The following is a 21839-nucleotide window of genomic DNA, read 5'->3' on the forward strand; positions in this document are numbered from 1 at the left end:
AATAAAATATTTAATTCACTCAAAATTTTACTTCCACTCCAGATTGGTTTTCCCTTCCTGTTTTCCCATTAATTAACTACTGGACGAAGTTCTTACAGGGACTAAATTGTTTTTTGTAGATGGATTTTGTTTCAAAAGACCATCAAAATATTTATTTACAATTTGAACCTAGGTGTTGGCTTCGTGGTTAGGGTGGTGGCTTGGGATCCTAGGGTCCTGAGTTCAAGCTGATGGCTGCTGAATTAACACCAGGGGGTTGACTCAGCCTGTCATCCTTCTGAGGTCGGTGAAATGAGTACCAGTACAGCAGCCAAAAGGCTGCACATGAAGGGAAGGGGTATTGATGGATTTCTTGACTCTGGTATTGGTGTGGTGCAGGCATGATGGGCCGAATGGCCTCCTCCTGTGCAAAATTTCCTTGTAATCCTTGTAATTTTGTTCTGGAGTTATCCAGGTGCTGGCAGGATGGCCTAGAGGTATGCACACTTGCCTCCAGTATGCACACTTGCCTCTAAGCTCTGTAGCCTGGGTTCGAATCCTGATCCAGATACTAGCTGTGATCCTGGAGTTTCAGAGGCAGGGTGATTCATCAACGTGTGTGCCATCCCTTGGATGGACGTTAAACCAGCGTCCTTTTTTGCTAGCATTAGTTGGTTGATGTTAAAGATCCCATGGTGTCCTTCATGAAGAGTTGGCGAGCTATCTCCTGCACCATGAACACATTATAAATTCCTTTCTGACTTATTGTGTCAGAATGGTGACCCGATCAGGATTGTAACCCTTGCAACTGAAACTGCTTCGGCAGCACTAACGCTCTACACCGACCACAGAGCATGGTTCATGATCTGAGTTATCTGGAGTAGTAATAACATTCCCAAGGTGATTTTTTTTTTTTATCACCGAGTACTTTGTTTGTTGTAACATTTCCTGCTAGTATGAAGTACTGTACTTTATTTGGGATTTTTAAATTGTGGCACATTTGGATTACAATATACAAACTGTTAGTGAGGATTCTTCTTTGCAGCTTTCAGGCCAATCATTCCACTCAATTGGAGCAATGGCTTTACCCACGCTGCACCAGCAGTTGGTGGAGCTAATAACCTCCATCATCTGGATGGTTCAAGCTCAGTGGACTTACCGACCCCACTCCACCAGATGATCGGCCTCATCACCTCCATCTGATCTTTGAAGACGAATCAAATTTTAATTGATTAGAGCTGTGACCTTTTTTCACCTTCTCACACATCGGCAACTTTCGTTCCACAGTCATCCGACTCCTCTATCGTTTGGGAACCTTTGTTTTGCCAGACCAGACAACTCTAAAGACAGTTATGAGAGGAGGAGGAGGAGATTGGGACCATACTTTGTGCAGAGCATTTGCCCTGCTTACACAGTCTCCTTGGCTATTGGGCACAATCTTGGACGGGTCACCACTCCAATACAGAATACCAGCATGCTGGCAACCATTTTGCTGACCTCGGAAGGATGACAGTCCGAGTTAACCCCACCTGGTATTAATTCAACAGCTGAGCAGGATTTGAACTCGGGACCCTGGGATCCAAAGCCCACCACCCCAACCATTAAGCCAACACCAGGCATAGGATGTTGGTCGGGTCCACAAATGCCAGAAAAAGATCCTGACTTTTACACTTTCCTATCAAATGTCAAAATGTCATGTGCGTGTGCGTGTGCGTGTGCGTGTGCGTGTGCGTGTGTGTGTGCGTGTGCGTGCGTGTAAGCATTTGTGGGAATTGGAACATGTTGTAGTTGTCGAAACAAATATAATATTTAAAACGTTCCTTTTTTTCAAATGTCTCTCTCTGATATAAACAAGTGAAAAAAAAGAAAAGACATTAAAATGTCTCGGCCCCCGTTGTTTTAGTGATCTTGCTGGACAGAGTTAAAGGCCTCGCCCATACTGATGTACAACTAAAATGGCCGCCAGGATATACTAATCGGCCATCTTGGATCAGATCACAACATAAAGTGAGAGGAACGTGTGTGCCATCATGTACTGCACTTGTTCTAAATTTGGACAAAATCGGACCTTCCTTGTCTCAGAAATGGTTGAGGACGTGTTAGATACAAATAAAATGGCCGCCAGTCGGCCATCTTTGATACAAATAAAATGGCCGCCAGTCGGCCATCTTTGATACAAATAAAATGGCCGCCAGTCGGCCATCTTTGATACACATAAAATGGCCGCCAGTCGGCCATCTTTGATACAAATAAAATGGCCGCCAGTCGGCCATCTTTGATACAAATAAAATGGCCGCCAGTCGGCCATCTTTGATTGCGTCACGAAACAAAATGACGTGTCCATGTATATTATACCGTCATAATGTTGTGTTTGTGCCAAAATAGGTATAAAATCGGTTTGTACGTGTGTGAGATATGGTTGCGGACGCAAGCACACACGGACACAATAATGGAGAACAAATCCAACGGGAGTTTAAACTCGGATTAAATGTTTCGTTTGAATCATCGATGTTGGGAAAACTTCCACCACCATCTCCCCCCACTGTGGGATCGTTGTCTTTGGTAATTGATGGAGATATCTCATGTGTGTGTGTAAATGTACTGCAAGCCTGTCCAAAGATTTCAAAATCCGATGAGAGGTAAATTCAGGACTATTTATGGATTTCCAACACGACCACTGATCTAACATTTCGACAAAAAGGATTTCCCCCCAAAGTAAGTTCATCTTGTGATCTCTTCTCTACAGCTCGAGAAGGAAAACCATTGTTGTCACACGAGGCATTACAAGAGCTAGTTAAAAAGTGAGTGATAGGTTAACTAGACACTCACAGACCAGAGGATGTTATTCCGGTGAAGAACAAACATGTAAAACAAAACGTGACACTTACGGTCCATGGACGGTCTTGTCCGTGTGCAGCACCTCGTTGGGTGGATGTTGATATCGAGACAGGAATGAGAGGTCGAGGAATGAAGGACAGATGGTGAAGGAATGGGCGTGGGAGAGGATGGAGCTCTGGGTGGGAGTGGATCATTAGGAGTGGAAAGGGCTTTGGAAATCCGGGGGAAGTGGAAGAGAGATGGGGGAAGGGAAAAGTAAGTACCATTGGGCTTTTGTGAGTTTAATTTCCCTCCGCAATGGACGTAGAGGCAGCAGCTGGCTCTACAAGGGTCTGCACTAACTTGATCCAGGTGTTCGTGTTCCAAAGAACCAGTCTGGGTCTGCCAAATCCAGATGGATCTCTCGTCCAGGTTTCTCAAATATCAACCTGAACCTTCAGGTAATTAGAATTATATAACATAAAGGACTGATGTCCGTGTAAGGCCAAGAAGGCTCAAATCCCAAAATGTAGCTGCTGCTATAGGTGGGGGATCAGCCCGATGTTGGCTTACCGGTTCAGGTGGCTGGCTGAAGATCTTAGGGTCTTGAGTTTGAGGTCCTGTTGTCGAGGCGGGTTGGCTCAACCTGTCATCCTTCCGAAGTCGGGAAAATGAGTCCCAGCTTGCTGGGAACAGGGGGCACTGCATCAGCGGCACAGCTGCGCTCTCACAAAATGATGCAACCAGCAGCACGAAACAACATAGGTGGGTATGAGCGAACTCGAGCCGTCTTACCAGGGCACATTGAACGGGACAATGGGGCTGCTTGTTCGATCTGTTTGTAAGTGTCATCACCGGATGATCGCCCGAGCAAAAAACTGAACGAATGTTGAGGTTTCAATGGTTGGAATGTGAATCTGGGGGAAACTTCACGAAGCCGAGACCCCGACTGCTCGTGAGCTAACCGATGCATGGTCTTCGTTACAATTTGCTCCACCACACGTGGACCCAATGGGAGGACAAAATGATGACGTATGAGAGACCAAAACATCCGTGGGCCAGGAGTGGGATATCTACAAAGGACGAGAATCTCCTCCAAGCCCATCCAGGAGATTCACTTGACATCTGGCCATACATACCCCGCTGGGTTTGAACCGACCCACATGTAGGAGTACAAAGCGAAATGATTGCTACGGTCAAACATCTACAGCAAGTGTTATACAAAGAGTCTGGGGGGCAACAGGGAGCGGCATTGTTTGATTAACACACTTGATGCAGTTGCTTTGTTGTGATTGTAAGGATGAACCTTGAAATGGTAATCCCTTGGGTTTTACCTTACATGGGTACACGGACATGGGTGCATGAACTGAGGGAAGAGATTGGTCTGCGGATGAGCTTGACAGGGAGATTGGTGTGCGGATGAGCTTGACAGGGAGATTGGTGTGTGGATGAGCTTGACAGGGAGATTGGTGTGCGGATGAGCTTGACAGGGAGATTGGTGTGCGGATGAGCTTGACAGGGAGATTGGTGTGTGGATGAGCTTGACAGGGAGATTGGTGTGCGGATGAGCTTGACAGGGAGATTGGTGTGTGGATGAGCTTGACAGGGAGATTGGTGTGCAGATGAGCTTGACAGGGAGTATGGTGTGCGGATGAGCTTGACAGGGAGATTGGTGTGTGGATGAGCTTGACAGGGAGATTGGTGTGTGGATGAGCTTGACAGGGAGATTGGTGTGTGGATGAGCTTGACAGGGAGATTGGTGTGTGGATGAGCTTGACAGGGAGATTGGTGTACAGATGAGCTTGACAGGGAGATTGGTCTGCAGGTCAGCTTGACAGGGAGAATGGTGTGCGGATGAGCTTGACAGGAAGATTGGTGTGCAGATGAGCTTGACAGGGAGATTGGTGTGCGGATGAGCTTGACAGGGAGATTGGTGTACAGATGAGCTTGACAGGGAGATTGGTGTGCGGATGAGCTTGACAGGGAGATTGGTGTGCGGATGAGCTTGACAGGGAGATTGGTGTGCAGATGAGCTTGACAGGGAGTATGGTGTGCGGATGAGCTTGACAGGGAGATTGGTGTGCAGATGAGCTTGACAGGGAGATTGGTGTGCGGATGAGCTTGACAGGGAGATTGGTGTACAGATGAGCTTGACAGGGAGATTGGTGTGCGGATGAGCTTGACAGGGAGATTGGTGTGCGGATGAGCTTGACAGGGAGATTGGTGTGCGGATGAGCTTGACAGGGAGATTGGTCTGCAGGTCAGCTTGACAGGGAGAATGGTGTGCGGATGAGCTTGACAGGAAGATTGGTGTGCAGATGAGCTTGACAGGGAGATTGGTGTGCGGATGAGCTTGACAGGGAGATTGGTGTGCGGATGAGCTTGACAGGGAGATTGGTGTGCAGATGAGCTTGACAGGGAGTATGGTGTGCGGATGAGCTTGACAGGGAGATTGGTGTGCAGATGAGCTTGACAGGGAGATTGGTGTGTGGATGAGCTTGACAGGGAGATTGGTGAAATGCCGGCTGAGATGAGCTGGACACTTGGTGCGGATGGGGGGGAAGAGAGAAATGGCAAAGAGAGCGGATAGGTTGAGAAACCGAGGGAGGCGGAAAATAGGTAGACGGCAATTGAGATGGGAGGATTGTGTGAACAGGGATATCAGCAAGGTAGGGGTGGTTGGTGAGTGGAAGGAGCAGTCTGAGGACACAGGGAAGTGGAGGAGTATCATGGTCAAGGCAATGCAAAGGATGGATGCCATTGGACCTCAGCCCTTATGAAGGGAACAGAAGGAGAACACATTTTACCAAAAAAAGAGCAATCAGAGATTGCAAACCCTCAACGACTTCTTTTGAGTGGTGTATTTTTGTAGATTTTCAGGTGAATACAATATGGCTGAAAAACCATGTGACCTACGACGTCATATGTGTGACTCTTTGTTCCTCATGGATAGGTGGTCAATATGTGTAAAGTTTCACCTCGATATTTTCAGCCATTTCAGAGAAAAAGATTTTTGAAGGTTAAAAAAACAAACAAAAAAAACAATATGGCTGCCGAATCACGTGACCAATGACGTCATCAACAATTTTTTGGACCATTTTATCCCAAGATGACTCAAAAATGTTTATCCTTGTTATGTCATCTCTTCGAGCATGACCTAATAATATGGGTGTCGATGTCCTTCGATCCGTCCGTCCGTCCGTTCACAATGAAGTTGAAGCGGGAGATCTGGTCATTAGTGATCCTGATAGAGGTCGATGAGACGTACACGATGGTATGACTTTCAAGGTCACCGAAGGTCAAGGTCAAGGTCACGAGGCCTTTGAAGTTGTGAAAATGACGATTTTCAAGTTCTATCTCCTCCTACATTTCTCAAGCGATCTTGAATTTGATTGTGGCATATGAATCTATGGGACAATATCTAAATTTGGTCAGGCCGGATTTTCGAATTTCGCTTTCGTTTTCACGTCACGTGACTTCAAAGTTGGCAAAAAAATGCGAAAATGACGATTTTCAAAATCTATCCCCTCCTACAGTTCTCAAGCGATCTTGAATTTGATTGTGGCATATGAATCTATGGGACAATATCTAAATTTGGTCGGGACCGAGTTTCAAATTTCGCTTTCGTTTTCACGTCACGTGACTTCAAAGTTTGCAAAAACTGCCCTACCTTCAGGAGGCTATATATTCTCTACTGGGCATGGTAAAAGTTAGTGAATGGTGTCATTGCATAGCAGCTGACCTTGTATATTTATACATTTTCCGCCGAAGGTGCAAAAGTTTCAAAACCCAAAATGTAAACATCGGCATTTATTTTCAAAACATAATTTCGTGCACACGAGCACCAAAATGCCGAGTCATCTTTAACCAAACTGCGCAGTTCGAGCTGCACAGTAGAACTGCGCAGTTGTATTCGGTCATAACTGAACATTGAGAACTTGTGGTATTATAAAGATGACCGTCACCCCCACATGGGGGGTAATTTTACTTGTCAGATGTAGCGTTCTACATATGCAAGTATGACGTCATAATGAAGGCAAGCACCTATGATGTCATAAAAATACCACACTCATTCCCCAGAGAGGAGTGCTTTGCTATGTGTCACTTGTACACCCAGGGCTTGAACAACACTTGTGTGAAGTTTCTCCTCAATTTGTCCAGCTATTCTGGAGATTTTTTAAAATTGGTTTTAGGGTAAATCCAATATGGCTACCAAACCATGTGACCAATGACATCATATGTGTGAGTTTTGTTCCTCATGGACAGGCGGTCATATGTGTAAAGTTTCGCCTCAATCCGTTCAACCACTTCCGAGAAGAAGATTTTTGAAGGTGTTTGTTAAAAAAAAAAATCTGGCTGCGGAATCACGTGACTGACGACATCATGAATTTTGTTTTTCTGTGGACCATTTTATCCCAAGATGACCCTCAAAATATTTCATACTGATCGGATGTAGCGTTCTACATGTGCAAGTATGACGTCATAACGAGGTGCGGTTTCAGAGATGCAGAGGTCCAAAGTTTTTCCAATATGGTTGCCACACCACGTGACCTATGACGCCATAGTTATCATGGAAACATTCTACATTGGTAGTCGCACCAATGGTGAAAATTTCTTCTCAATCTGACAAGAAGTTGAAGAGAAAAACACGAAAGTTCTATGCAGACAGACAGACAAACAAACAAACAAGCAGTCATAGACTGGTACTTACGAAATCGTCAACTTGACCTCTGACCTTGTCTAATAAAAGCTGTCTCGAGAGAAGGTAGCGACGCAAACCAGAAGTTTCTACGATGATTCTGTACCAAACCATTAAAAATCGTAACGTCGACCGAAGCAAAAATCTCCATTTCTCCACACAATTATTTAATATTATTTTATCAAAGTCACAAAACCGTAATATTCGGCCATCCACCAACAATCTTTACATAATCCGACGGCTTAGCGAGTCAGGCATGCGACGATAACCTTTATTGGGATAAAAAAATGACTTTTAAGCACCATATTTCTCGAAAACACCGTCAGCGAACACAGAAAACCTTTACGTGACTCAACGACGTGTCTGCTCGAGCGCGCTGCATCACGTGACGACCCGTGACGCGTCGAGTGAAATATTTTTTATACAATCTTAAAACGTCTCCAAAACATCCCATTTTTACCAGAATTTCGACAAACGAGTTTTAAGCGTCCTAAGCGATCGCAAAAACCGAAAACAAAATTAAAATCTAAGTTAAAACGAACTCGTAACGTCGATCGAAGCAAAAATACTCCATTTCTCCACATGAATTTACGGAATTATGTTTGACCTCACTGTGACCTTGACCTTTGACCGATTTTGACCAAAATCTAATCAGCGCTAGCCATCACCCTCCTGAATCACGTGGTGTAATTTGACATTGGTAGCTTCTTCCGTTCTCGAGTTATCGTGCCTACAAACAAACAAACACACACACAAACAAACAAACAAACAAACAAACAAACACACACAAACAAACAAACAAACAAACACACAAACAGATGACGGAAGTCATCAATATACTTACGAAATCTTTAGATATTGTAAGTAACAAACAGACCCAAATGCGATACCCTCTCCGAGTCCTTCGGTGAGGGTAATCAACATTAACACAGACGCTGAACTGATGGACCAAGTTGGCTTTAACTACCTCACACTGCGTTTGATTAATGGCAGGTTTCTGTGCGTGAGAACCGAGGAGAGACACGAGAACCTTAGCTCTTGTAAAACCAATGGGTTTATTTCCCAAACCAAACAACAAAACTACAAGGGTACTTGGTGGAGCGCATACCTCGCCATGTAATCCCTGATCCACGAGAACCTCTCGAACCCAACACATGTTTGAAATATCTTGCTGTGGAGGACTATATCATTTTTGGGCCTATCTCTCAATGGTGAAGAATCACTTAAAAAATTAAATAATTCTCGCATCCAGATCTTCACCAAAATTGAATCAGTTCTTCCTGGTGACTCACCCAACATGTCCACCAAGTTTCGTCCGAATCCATCCGTAACTTTTTGAGATATCCTGTACACAAACAGACAAACAGACAGGGGTGAAAACATAACCTCCTTCACCTACGGTGGTGGGGTAAGCAGGGATTGGGGATCACGACGGTGGAGATGGTGGTGGGTAGGGGGGGGGGAGAAAGGGGGACCAATAATTGATAATAAATAATTACATACAATGAGAATAAAAACCTATGGTGCCACGCACCAGATATATTCACAGACAAGAAAGGGAACAAGAACCGGGTGGGTGGCTTGTCTCTGGTGATGGCGGAGACATCAAACGGGGTGACGAGGGGGGTGTAGCGCTGAAGCAGCCATGGACAGGCGGAAGGAGATGGGCAGATCGGAGAACGGGGCAAGGCAGGAACGACGAAATGGCAGGTACCACAGAACAACCATTCTTTATCCTTGTCTCTGTCTCTCTCTCTGTCTGTCTGTCTGTCTGTCTCTCTCTCACATCACTGAGTGCCAAACTCAACTCTCCTCAGAATCGATCTCCCTCTCAGTCAGGCCTACTGGCAGGAACTTCAAGCAGCCATCAAACTTCTCAACTGGTCTCCCATCTCTACTTCGTCCGACGTCACCTCATCCTGGGAATTCTTCAAAAATATTTGCTCTCCCTCATGCACAGATTCATCACATCTCGCCTTCAGTTTTCCTACCCTTCCTCCCACCCTTGGTACACTGAAGCTTGCAGCGAGGTAGTTGTCCTGAAACAACTTACCTTCGCCTCACGGAAGGCTAATACAACTGAGGGCAATCTCAGTTCCTTCCACAAACCTCAGAACAAGTGTGTATCTACCCTCAGGAGAGCCAGAAAACAACATCTTTCTAATCTCAACTCTGAACTCTCAAACCTCTCTCCCTCCTCCAAATCCTGGTGGTGTCTTATCAAATCTGTTTCTAGTGTATGTTCCCCCTCCATCCCCTCAAATGGCCGCACTGCTGATACTGCACGTGAAAAGGCTGAATGCCTAAACTCGGTGTTTGCTTCTAAATCTTGTGCCCAAAACCCATCACTTTCTGTACCCACCTTACCCAGTCGCACCCAACTGTCCCTGGACTCTGTGTCCTTTTTCTCCTGACAAGGTGGAGAGCTTGCTGTCAAACCTCGACTCAGATTCTGCAACCGGTCCAGACGGCATCAACCCACGTGTCCTAAAAACCTGCTCCTCTGCTCTTGCTCACCCTCTCTCTGTTCTATTCACCCTCTCATTTTCTCAAGGTCATCTGCCATCTGTTTGGAAATCAGCAAACATTACTGCCCTGCATAAAAAGGTGCAAAAACAGATCACTGCAACTACAGACCAATCAGCCTTCTCCCAATCATCAGCAAGGTTATGGAATCCATCAACGCTTCAGACATCAAATCCTTCCTCTTCTCCAATGGCTCGATTTTCGATCAATTTGGATTCAAACCAGGTCACTCTACCCTGGATATGCTGCTTCTGCTCTCCCAACAGTGGATGGAGGTCCCCAATGACAGACATGAGATCAGAGCCACATCCCGAGACATATCACGTGCTTTTGACACGGTCTGGCACCCTACCCTACTCACCAAACTCTCTTTCCATGACATCCAAGACCATCTCCACTCATGGCTCGCAGACTTCCTCTCCTGGCACAGTCAACATGTGCCAGTTACTGGAGTTTCCTCCATTTGGAAACTCCATTAACTGGGCATCCTTCATCTTGTAAAGTCCTTCCTTGGCACACCTGATTGTCTAACTACGTACAAAGCTTTTGTCCGCAGCTTGATGGAGTACTGCTCTCCTGTCTGGGCTGGTGCTCCTGCCTGTCACCTTTCTCAGCTTCATGCTGTGGAAACCAAGGAATTTAGGATCGTTGGTATCTTCCGTGATGAGACTGAGTCTTTGGGTCTCTCACTCTCTCAGCACAGGCAGATCGGTGGTCTTTCTGTCTTCTACTCTCTACTCTCCGGTCTGTGCCCACCCCCCTTGCTCTGTCTGAGATATGTCCTCCCCATATTTCGACAGGGTGCCTTAGGTCCACCAGCAACCCCCTTCTGGGAAAACTACCAAAGTCAAAATCACTGCTCACCTTCATTCTTTTGTTTCTCTTTTTTTTCCCACCTTTGGAACAAACTCCCACACTCTCTTCAATCCCACTCTTCCCTCCAGGTTTTCAAAACAGCAGTTCATCACCATCTCTGATCTTCCCCCATCCAAATCCTCGATCTTTTCTTCCCCCGTTAATCCACCCTAAACCCACCTCCTTCAAATTCCCTGCTTTCCTTCTTGAAAGTCCCTTTCGTGTAACAACGTGAAAGTCCCTGAAGTGTCCATCTTGTATTTCCAATGTTCCCCACCCCATCCCTCTCCCTTCCACAGATCTCCTAATGTCTCTGTTCCCCACTATTTTGTGCTTCCCTCTCCCACCCCTCTTGTCTCCTGCCTTGTTATATGTTTCTGTGTGTATTAGCTCTTACACAAGCCTCGACTTGGTGTACAAAAAAATTAAATGGTACTACAGGAACTTTCAGGAACGAAAGCAGGGAATTTGAAGGAGGTGGGTTTGGGGTGGATTCACGGAGGTAGGCAAGATGAAGATTTTGGATGGGGGAAGTTCAGAGATGGTGGTGAACAGATGTTTTGAAGAACTGGAGGGAGGAGTGGGATTGAAGAGAGTGTGAGAGTTTGTTCCAAAGGTGGGGAAAGAGGAATAAATGAGTGAAGGTGAGCAGTGATTCTTGATTTTGGTAGTTTCACCAGAAGGGGATTTTTGGTGGTCTTTGAACAACCTGAGAAAATATAGGGGGGGGGGAGAGATCACAGACAGCAGGAGGGGGTGAGGCCAGAGAGGAGATGGAGGAAGACAGAAAGACCACCGACCTGCCTCAGTGAGTGAGTGAGAGACCCAAAGACTCAGCTTCATCGCGGGAGATACCAATGATCCTAAATGCCTTGGTTTCCACAGCGTGAAGTCGAGCTTGGTGTGAGTATGGAGCACTACCCCAGAGTGGGGAGCAGCACTCCATCAGACTGCGGATGAAGGCTTTGTAAATGGTTCGAAGCTCAGGTGTGACAAGGAAGGACTTTGCATGCCGGTGACTGGCTTTGAAACTCAGCTTGGCGATGTGGCTTCCCAAGGAAAGATTGTGGCAGATAGTGAGACTCTAAAACTTGAATGAAAGGACTTCTTCAAGAGGATTATTGAGAAAGTAGATTGGGGGGGGGGGATTTCCAGACGGTCCTTTCAGAGAGAGGCAGAGTGAGAGTGTGAGATTAATTACCCCCCCCCCCACCTGAACAACCTTCTTGTGGTTGTTGAAATTCCATTCTCCCCTATAGAACTTCATGTTGTGAGTGAACAACCATTTCATGTCATCCTCCATCGCAATCCACGCTTTTCTTCCTCCAGCGACTGCTCCGACACCGAATCCTCTTCTTGTAGGTTACCAATGGTTATCTCGTTTCAACCCTCACAGTTTGCGGCAGCATCCATCTTGTTCACCCCGTGTCCAGCCCTCTCCCTCATTCTTCCCCACATCCCTTATTTCTCAAAGTCTCCCTCAACCCTGTTGTTGTTGTGTTTCTCCTCTCTTTCTACTGTTCCTTTTGTTACATAACATCCTGATGCGTTCTCTGTTCTGGCTCCTCCACGAGCCTCGACATTGTATTCCTCCCTGCACCAATCATATCTCCCTCCTTTGCTGCTCATTCATTCACCTGCTTTCTTCGTCCCATCAGTACATAATGCAAGTAGTGTCAGTATAACACACCACCATCAGTACATTGCCCTTTCGTCATGTTGACTCCTACTCCATGAGCGATGATCTTGTAGACAAAAATAAATAAATGTGGCGATTCAAAATTTTAATTCTTCAATTTCCAAGTTTCAATATACCTTACTGATAGGGGATATATTTTAATGGCAAAACAACAATTGTCTACAATGAGATCTATCTTTAGCTTTTCACATTTTAATTTAATTAATTCACTTTGAGATTTCACCAATATAAATCATTAAATACAATAATCCAATGAAAGTCGTTCCAGTAAGTAGAGCCGCGTGGCTTAAAAAAACAGCATAAAATAGTTTTAAACTGAATTAAAAAAAAATCATAATCTGATACATGAAATTACGTGAAAAAATAACATTAATTATTACATATGGTTTCATTTCAATAAGTAATTTCAAACTTAAATCATTAACCAAAATAAGTCCCTTAAAAATATCCCAATAGAGAATTTGAACACACCTATCCAGCACCCTGAACATGCAAGGGTCAGTGCAAAAGTAATGCCTCTTATTTTATTTCTCTCGAAATATAATTACAATGTAAAAACTAGAGAGTTCATAGAACACGTTACCCTTGGCAGTGTGCAACTATATACAGTGCTGTTGGACCTTGCTATGCACAGAGTCGCTGTTTATAAAATGCGACCTGCATCGACATTCACAACCCTGTGCTTCGTGTATTTGTTATTTTTTCACGTTTTTTTTCGTGGGCGGTTTTATTCACAGTTGTATTCAAAATTTATTCGTGGTTTTGTATGTATATTCGCGGTTTTTCACGGGATATTTGATTTTCCCTTATGAATCACGAACCGCAGGGAACCTATCCCCCCTTTTTCCATTGAAACAATGGCTCGCTATTCGCAGCATTTTCCAGGAACGTATCCCCCGAAAATAGCGGGTTCCACCTACTTAATTTTTATTAAAATAATGATTTTAACGATCATAAAAAAATAAAAATCCAGAGGTTTAGTGCTATTGAAGCAATCTTATACATGACCCTTTCATCATGTCGAAGTGCTACAAAACTGGAGGTTCTTGGAAGTATTTAGAAGGCGATTTATGTACTCCAGTGTTCAAGTGTATAATTCAATTTAAATAAAATAAAGATTGTAAAAGTCATATAAATAAATTATGGAATTTACTGTCATTTTTTTTACAGCGGCTATTACATCACCCGATCTGACACATTGCATTAGTTATTCATGCATCTTGCTTGTGTCCATCATGGCATCCTTAAAAACAGTTTCCTGTTTGCAATGATTTTCAATTTTGCTTGACAGATAAGAGTAAAAATATTATCTCGCTCCTTTCCACGCATGTGCGATCGGGACAAATTCATAGACAAAATCCAGTAAAGCTGCAGGTTTGTATTCCGATTCGTGTTTAAAATATAACATTTAATTTTTCGTTGAGTTGTTCCCCGATCATAAACTGATGATTGTGGACAGATGGACGACATGATCCAATTGCTTTTCATGCACGGGGTAATTACAGGGAATATGCAAACATATGGAGAAAATATGAAGTTATTTTCAATCTCCGTCAACTGCAATGCACATGAATTGCATCAATCCAAATCCTGTTTTCCCGTGTCATTGCTTTTACAGGCTGACCACTTTGAGGCTTGTCGTCAATATCAATGTCTCCACTCTTGAAACGCTTTGTCCAACGTCGAATGGTCACCGTACACAGTCTTTAAATGCTGATGAATGTCCGCCGGAGGAACCTCTTCCGCAGTAAGAAATTCAATAACCGTTCTCGGCTTCGCATGCATATCTGACGGGGCAGCTATTTTGAAATTGTGGTGTGATGTTGTCACGTGACCGGTCACAGTGCCGCTCAACTTAAATTGTGTGGGAGACACAAACCTTTCATTGTGATCTCGGATAGCTTTCCTACGACGCTTTGATTACAGACTGAAAAACAAGAGGCATTACTTTTTGTACTGACTCTCGTATATTTATCAAAAAATTTCAACAAAGGAAACCTGGGCAACCAACATATCACAGCTGAGGGTGACTTGAACTCCATGGGAGAAGGGCAAAAAGTTATCCTTCACAAAATAATGCACTTCAAACATCTGCGAGTAGATATAATCATGCAAATGCGATGTGATTTAAAGTCCCTTTATTATAACAATTGCATTGGATGATCATTTTAGGTAGGGGAATAACAAAGTCCATAAAACTCTTCTTTTGTGACGTCGAGAGGTGACACCCAAGAATTGGCCATGGCAGGGAGACACTATTGCTTAGAGTTCATAATGCCAGATCAAAGCTCATCGTCAATTCTCCTGGCTTTGGAAGCCAGTCCATAGACGCAGGCACCCCGTGGACCGTCCATTAAAACCTCTCCAAGGACATCTTACGAGAAATGAACAGAGATCACAGAATGACGGAAAAAACAACGAAGGACGCTCAAGTTGGTTTCGACTCGTGATGTACAATTGTAAAATTTACACACAATCTCAACAAAATAGGGACAAGACCAGCTGAAAGCAGTTTGCGAACCGTGGAAAATTGCCGTCGCTTTCAAGCACGAAGCATGGGTGAGGGAATGTGGGGTGGTCGTGGTTTGGGGGTAGCCAGCCTGTGGTTATTCACTGTCAGAGAAGCTGAAGTTAAACAGATGTGCAAAACGGCCTTCAGGGAAAGCCTCACACTTTGGTTCAACTAGCAGCAACATCCCCAGGAAAATATGACATGAAAAACGACGATTAGAGATCACACGAAAAGGAAGCCTTGTTAAAATATATCAAGTGAAACGATGAACGTGTCGATGAGTCAATGAGGAAAGCACGTGATGAAATACCATTTGAGGATTATAACCCATTTGTGGAATGCACATGAAGCCGGGGGTTCTGCAGGCCGATTAAGCCAGACGTAAAGAAGAATGTCAAACGCAGATCAGGCCACGTGATGACGTGAAAGAAGTGCATATGGTGCAATGTGCAAGATTGTGGCACTATGGTGAAATGTATTCAAATAATAGCACTTACGAAACGACCGAATTTGTTTGTCTTCTGCAATTTAACAAATTCCACGGTCCACAATGAAGCAAAGAAAAATATAATAATTCCTCTACTACACCACAGTCAGGCAGAGGTCAAATGAAAAATTTAAGTGTCACCCTCAGGTCATAAAGATTATGAACAGGCCTTGATGGGAGTCGTTACCAAAGAAATAACCGAGTTCACCGAGAGATGATAGATTATAATCGAATGCAGAAAAACCAGAATGCACTGCAAATTTAGAAGCATGAGAAAGTGATGGAAGCAACTTTCGCACAAACAGACACTGTGTATATTGTGCAGCAAAAATCCATAGATGCATGGGGATTCGATGAGAACGTGTTACCAACTAGAGGGTTTACGTGGGTAATTCGACTGCGATAGTAAGGCTGATATGTCCTGGATGTCACCGGCAAGGTGTAGCCATCAAAAAAAATAAATGTAAAACAAAACAAAAGGCTTTCTTCATGTAAGCAATCAGGCAATTCCACTGCCAGCTGCTTACTGGTTCACCAAAATCACTGGTTTATAAAGAACTGCAATAACAGCGATGATGACAACAAGCACCCAGGCATACACCCACAATGTGTTGACAAAATAGTGGACCCCTTAAATCAACAATTCTGTGCAAAAGGCAAACCTCACTGAAAGGATGCAAAGCATACAGACAAACAAGCATTCTGGTGGTAATGTAGTCACAAACTTCACGAAAAACAAAACAAAACAAAACAAAAATAAGCTCCTGGAAGAGTCTGCTGTACGTCTACAACAAACAATTAACTTAAAAACTAATCCAGACACAAGACTGCCGAAGAGAAGTTGAGATTTTTCAGTCTTCAGTCAAAAATGTAGGTAAAGCAACCAAGGTCATGCTGACGGCGGCATGAAACTGCTGCCCAATGTAGAGTGCAACGTTCTTACTTCAAATCCACCCGAACCAGTCATTCATCCGAATCACAACCGGTTCCGGATTAGTTGTAACTCTGGGGTGACAAATGACTGCAGAGCTAATCCTTCAACACATTGTGTCTGGAGCAGGTGAATGCTAGTCGTTCGACGTAGCTTCCGAGTCAAGGGGATGCCTTCGGTGTAGCAATCGATCATGGATAACTCTGAGAGGGAAAGCACTGGAAGGCCAACGGCGGTGGTCGGAAGCCAGAAAAATCACAAGGTCACTGCATGGTGTTGTATTTGTGGCGCGATAGGCGTGAAGGCCGTACTGGGGTGAGCGCTGGAGTCTGAGAGGCAGAGAAAGAAGCAACTCATTAAAACCAAAGCGATGAACATGTGGAAATGTCTGTGGCCGAGAGCCAGTGATTGTAATAAATTATACTTTCAAACAAGGGAAACCAAACCTGTGCAAATTGTGACGGGTTGTAAAAAGGTACACTTCCTGGTGCAGGTTCTGACGTCTGAGGCTGGGTTGTCATCTCACAAGATCGCTGCATAAAAGAGCAAGGATTGTGGTGAGAGATAAACTGTAGTAACAAGGTGTCCCTCAATGAACTGTAAACTCGTGGGTTTTTTGCACTGTTCCAAATCCAGAGGGATCGGGTTCAAATGTTTGACCGAAACATTTTATCAATGATTCATGCATTACTCCATGAAATCGATGAAGAAGAGCAAGTCAAATTAAATGATTTGATTGTCAAATTAAGGAATAATAAATATATATTTTTTTCTTCCTCAGAGAAGTCTCTCCTCCAACCATCCCACAACTACCTCCCACCTCCACCCTCACCCCCCACCCATCCTGCCCCGAAGCTTCAAACCACATCGACCTTGAAGCTATAACCTCAGTCACCAACGATACAGAGAAGCTAGTTATTAGATGAAACGCAGTGTTATTTATTGCATTACAAGTTGTTTTTTTTGCATACGGAGTCGAGGCTCGGGAAGAGCGAGAACACTGAACGGATCAAGTCAGGTTCCAGAAGGGAAGAAGAAGAAAACGGCGTGCTGTCTTTAGTTGGGAGAAAGAATAACCACAAATGTTTAGCTGAAGTTTCTATGATCCTACGAGTGCAGTAGTGTGGAAGTAATCAGGATTGACAGTTTAATTACTAAATGTTTGGGTGGGGCAGGAGAAGGTAAATTAATGTCCAGCATTTAGACCATTATCACAAACAGAGAGACAGAGAGACAACAAGAGAAAGAGAAAAAGAGATGAAAGTAGAAGATAGAAAAACCCAAAATTAAATCCATTAATCTTTGTATCCCGGTCTATAGATGTGCCAGGTTTGGTTGAAATCCCTTCTGTGGCTAACAGGTTATTACAGTAATGACTACAAGGGCACTCGGTGGAGCGCATACCTCCGCCCTGTAAGGCCTGATCCACGAGAACATATCTGCCCCAATACATTTTTGAGACATTGTGCTATATATCGTTTTTGGCCCGATCTCTCAATGGTGAAGAATCACTTGAAAATGCTAGTAGTCAGATCCGGATCCGAATCTTCACGAAAATCTAATCAGTTCGTCCTTGTCGCACACCCAACCTGTCGACAAAATTTAATCCGGATCCGTCCACAACTTTTTGAGATATCCTGCGAAAAAACAAACAGACAGAAAGGGGTGAAAACATAACCTCCTTCACCTTGGGTGGCGGAGGTAAAAATCCACTAGGCGTGCATGCACGCATGCACAAACGCACAGACGGACACACAGCCAGACAGACAACCTGAAAACATAATGTTTCCGGCCTCGTTGGCTGTCTTTGCAAAAAAAAATAAAAACCAACTGTAGCTGAATGAAGGAATAAGTGTGGCTCTGATGGGAGTTGTGTGGCTCCATATACTACTTTTATCAGCCACTGGAAGAGGTTCAGCCGCTGAAACTTCTGGCTCTCAACATCAGCCATGATCTATTCTGGGCAGTCCATACCTCAAAGAAGGACTCCAAAGACAACTAAAGAAAATCCAACCTCCGTTATGACAATCCTTCCTTCGTAAATCCAAACTTTCCAAAGCCTGCAAGGCCTTTGTCCGTAGCTTAATGTCGAACTCCTCTCCCCGTGGGCGGATAACCCCCCCCCTCTCAAATGCTGTGGAATCCAAAGCTTTCAACATTATTGAAATCTCCCAAATAGGCACAGAGCATGTTGCTCTCGAAGCACACAGGTTAGTATCTCCTCTGTTTTATGTCACCAAAGTATGGGTTTTTTTTTTTAACAGAGCGAAGGCTCATGGAAGAGCAGGAATGTAACGTGATTGGGGGATAAAAAGGTAGCGTACAACCAGATAGCCAACAGGCAGACCTAACCAGCAAATAAATTAATGATATAAATAAAGGAAGGAGGGGAAGAACGTATAAATGCGCGAGTATGAGATCTTGGACAGCAGACAATTAATGGGGATACAAAATATCATCATCATCATCATCATCATCATCATCATCATCATCAACGAGGCGTCCTCACTCGAAGCCTGCAGTTCCAAGGAAGCCGGCCACTCCGGGTAGATTCCTCCAGAGATCGAATGAAGATGAAGTGTTAGATTGTTGTCTGTGTTGTGCGAGTTGAAGGGTAATGTTACTCTGGAAGAGCACGGGAGGGTTTGTTCAGACGGATGGATCATGGTGGTGTAATTTGTTGAGTTAATTTTATTGTTGTGCTGTTGTTGCTGTTGATGGGATTGTGAACGCTTTTTTCTGAGATATTGTGTTTAAAGACGGGGGTGGCACGTTTGCAAATATGTTGCAGTAAGTTGCTGGTGAGATATTTTTGTGCCTGAGAGGGGGTGGGTGATTGGACAAGTGATGACGTGGGTGCTCTCGTGTTCGAGTAACATCAATTAAGTGTGTGCCTCTGATATGAAGGTGGTGTTGGAAGGGAAGTGTTTTTGTTTTGGCATGGGGATGATCTATAATCGGTGAGTTTGGATTTAGTTTTAAAGTTTTGATGTGTTGTTGCCAGTTTTGGCACTTTTGTTGTTGTATTCGCTGGATAATGATGTTGTTAAGAACGGAGATTTGTTGTAATTGTTTGTGTGATAGGGGAGAGGGGGCCATTTTATTTTATTTTATTTTTTTTACAAAGTGTGTCTCTTGTGTGGATGAGTAAACTGATTTCTGGGGAAAAGTTAAGGTTGAGCTGTTTTATGTAACCTAGTGGCACGTGTGTGTCACTACAGGTGGTAAGGATGATAAAATGTTTGAGAGCTGCATCAAGAGTGTGAAACTCGAAGACGGTAAAGTTGGATAACATTGTTTCCATGGCTTGAATAAATTGAGTTCAGTTGGCCTTCATATAATTAATTCAAGAAAGTTTTCGGCTTATGCGGTCCAGTTAGGCTTTGATGTAAACTGATGCACGATAAGAATGGACAGGTGGTCAGATGTTCATTCGCATGATGTGTTCCAGGTTGCCAGTTCCAGTGAGGTGAAGGGTATGTGTGGGAAGGTTGGGGTTTGGTTGTAAGATTGTGGTGTCTTGCTAGGTTGTTTGTTAGGCATATAGATAGTGGAAAACAGAGACTACCAACCTGTCTGCAATGGGATGGCAACAGGCCTTGTGCTTCAGCTAAATCATGGGAGATGCCTATGATGTTGAGAGCTTTCCATTCTACAGTATCCATTCGAGAGAGGAGAGAAGCAGGGAGACCAGCCAGTAGGGAAGAGCAGTGTCCAGTTGAGCTACAGACAAAGGCCTTGGTTCAACTGAAGATTTCCAATGTGCAACTTGCTTGTCCTCTGGTCTTGCTGCTCCTGCTCTTTGAACCTCTCTTCTGGCATTGTTTCCCCCTCCTCTTTCAGCCCTCAAATTCAATCAAATTATTTTCCTGAATAAGTTGAATCCCTTGAAGACTTGGGTCTCACTCTATCAACCAGCCATGACCTTTTCTGAGCTGAAGTCAAAGCTCTGAAAATCATCGGCATCACCCATCAAAGAGGATGCTACACAGGAACATTTGCTTGATTGGGATACACTTGTTTTGGCCTTTCTAATTACTGACTGGCTTTTAAGCCCTCGACCCCTCCCCAACTCTACAAGGGTGAACATGTTCACCCAGCAATGCACTCCTTGTCCACATTTCAAAGTGCAGGCTTCTTGCTCATCAATATTCCTTTGTCCCTGCCTTGTCACACCTGTGGAATTGCCTACGTCTCTATCCAATCACATTCCTCACTCCATTGCTTCAAGATTGCAGCTCACTGCCACCTCATGTTGTCTCCGATTGATATTCCTGCTAACCTATTGCCATATACCCGTCTTTTCTTACAAGTCAGGTTTGTTTGTTCATTGAAAGTCCACTTGTTCCCCTCTGCAATTTTTCTGTTGGTCAAAAACGCAGTAATTCTGTCATTTTTAATCCTTCATGAAAAAAGAAAAAAAATTAGAATGATTGACATCCAATTGTCTGATCAACGTCGATGACAACAATTGACAAAACGTGGTATTTGATTTCATTGCAATTCACTGAAGTTGTATTTTCTACTTAATAGGATGTTTCTGCATACAAGGATGTTAAAATGTAAATCTTAACAATGACCAGGTCTTGTGATTGTAATAGGGATATTCCACCAATGTTTCACTTGTCCTCATCAACAGAACAATGAGAAGAGAATGAAACAATAGGGAAAGGAATGAAAGAACAATAAACGAGAACGGCACTCTTCGACATCATGACGTTGACCGATGTGCCTCCGCCCACATTATTACATCATTAATATACTTGTACCAAGTTTGACTTTTAAATCGCTTCAGCTGTTCTCAAGTATCACATTTTTATCTGACATTATCTCTGACCTTTGACTTATTGATGCCAAAATCCAATCGGTTCACCTTTGCATCATAATATATACTAATACCAAGTTTGGTCAAAATTTCATCACTGGTTCACAAGTTATCATGGTAACACAATTTTTCCTAACAGGACCTCGAACCTTCCTTTGACCTCTTGACCCCATAGCCGAATCAGTTCATCTCTGGATCATTATACATACTTGTACCAATCAAAGAGAAGACCAAATACTGCATTGGAGTAATCAGAAGCAACCCGAATAAGTAAAGAGCAAAGATGGAGTCATCAGGAAGAACCTGGATAGGATTCGGGTTTCAGCCGCTACTCCACTTCCCTCAAAAAACCCATCCAGGCACAGCCAAGTGGGCCTGACAGAAAATTTTCTGCAATAATTCACTTCTCCTAGACAGATTGATAAAGAAAGAGAGAAAAAGAGTAAAATAGATAAAAGAAAAGAAAGGATTAAGTTTGACTTGGATCCCTTCAGCCGTTCTTAAGTTAT

The 21839-nt window shown here is 43.8% G+C and overlaps 2 protein-coding genes across 13 annotated transcripts in view; both read right to left on the bottom strand.

The window, feature by feature from the left end:
* The window catches only part of LOC147012594 (hemicentin-2-like), a 62346-nt gene extending 54488 nt beyond the window's left edge, over nt 1-7858 (bottom strand). For 2 of the 6 annotated variants that reach the window (XM_085853609.1, XM_085853608.1), the window contains exons 1-2: nt 3370-7840; nt 2868-3198 (exon numbers count right to left, since the gene is read on the bottom strand). In XM_085853609.1, the coding sequence (XP_085709735.1) occupies nt 2868-3198; nt 3370-3648 (610 nt within the window). In that variant the 5' untranslated portion in view covers nt 3649-7840. Of the gene's footprint in view, nt 1-2867 lie in introns of all 6 variants that reach the window. The other 4 variants (XR_015051006.1, XR_015051007.1, XM_085853611.1 and 1 more) reach the window with 4 other exon arrangements.
* Nucleotides 7859-14696: 6838 nt separating this feature from the next.
* LOC147012595 (protein transport protein Sec16A-like) overlaps nt 14697-21839 on the bottom strand; it is a 146504-nt gene continuing 139361 nt past the window's right edge. For all 7 annotated transcript variants that reach the window (XM_085853620.1, XM_085853615.1, XM_085853618.1 and 4 more), the window contains 2 exons: nt 16952-17038; nt 14697-16834 (listed from right to left, as the gene is read on the bottom strand). In XM_085853620.1, the coding sequence (XP_085709746.1) occupies nt 16769-16834; nt 16952-17038 (153 nt within the window). In that variant the 3' untranslated portion in view covers nt 14697-16768. The remainder of the gene's footprint in view (nt 16835-16951; nt 17039-21839) is intronic.

Source organism: Eptatretus burgeri, chromosome 14 (genome assembly GCF_056783735.1).
Source record: "Eptatretus burgeri isolate ZD-2024b chromosome 14, Ebu_testis_v1, whole genome shotgun sequence".
NCBI lineage: Eukaryota > Metazoa > Chordata > Myxini > Myxiniformes > Myxinidae > Eptatretus > Eptatretus burgeri.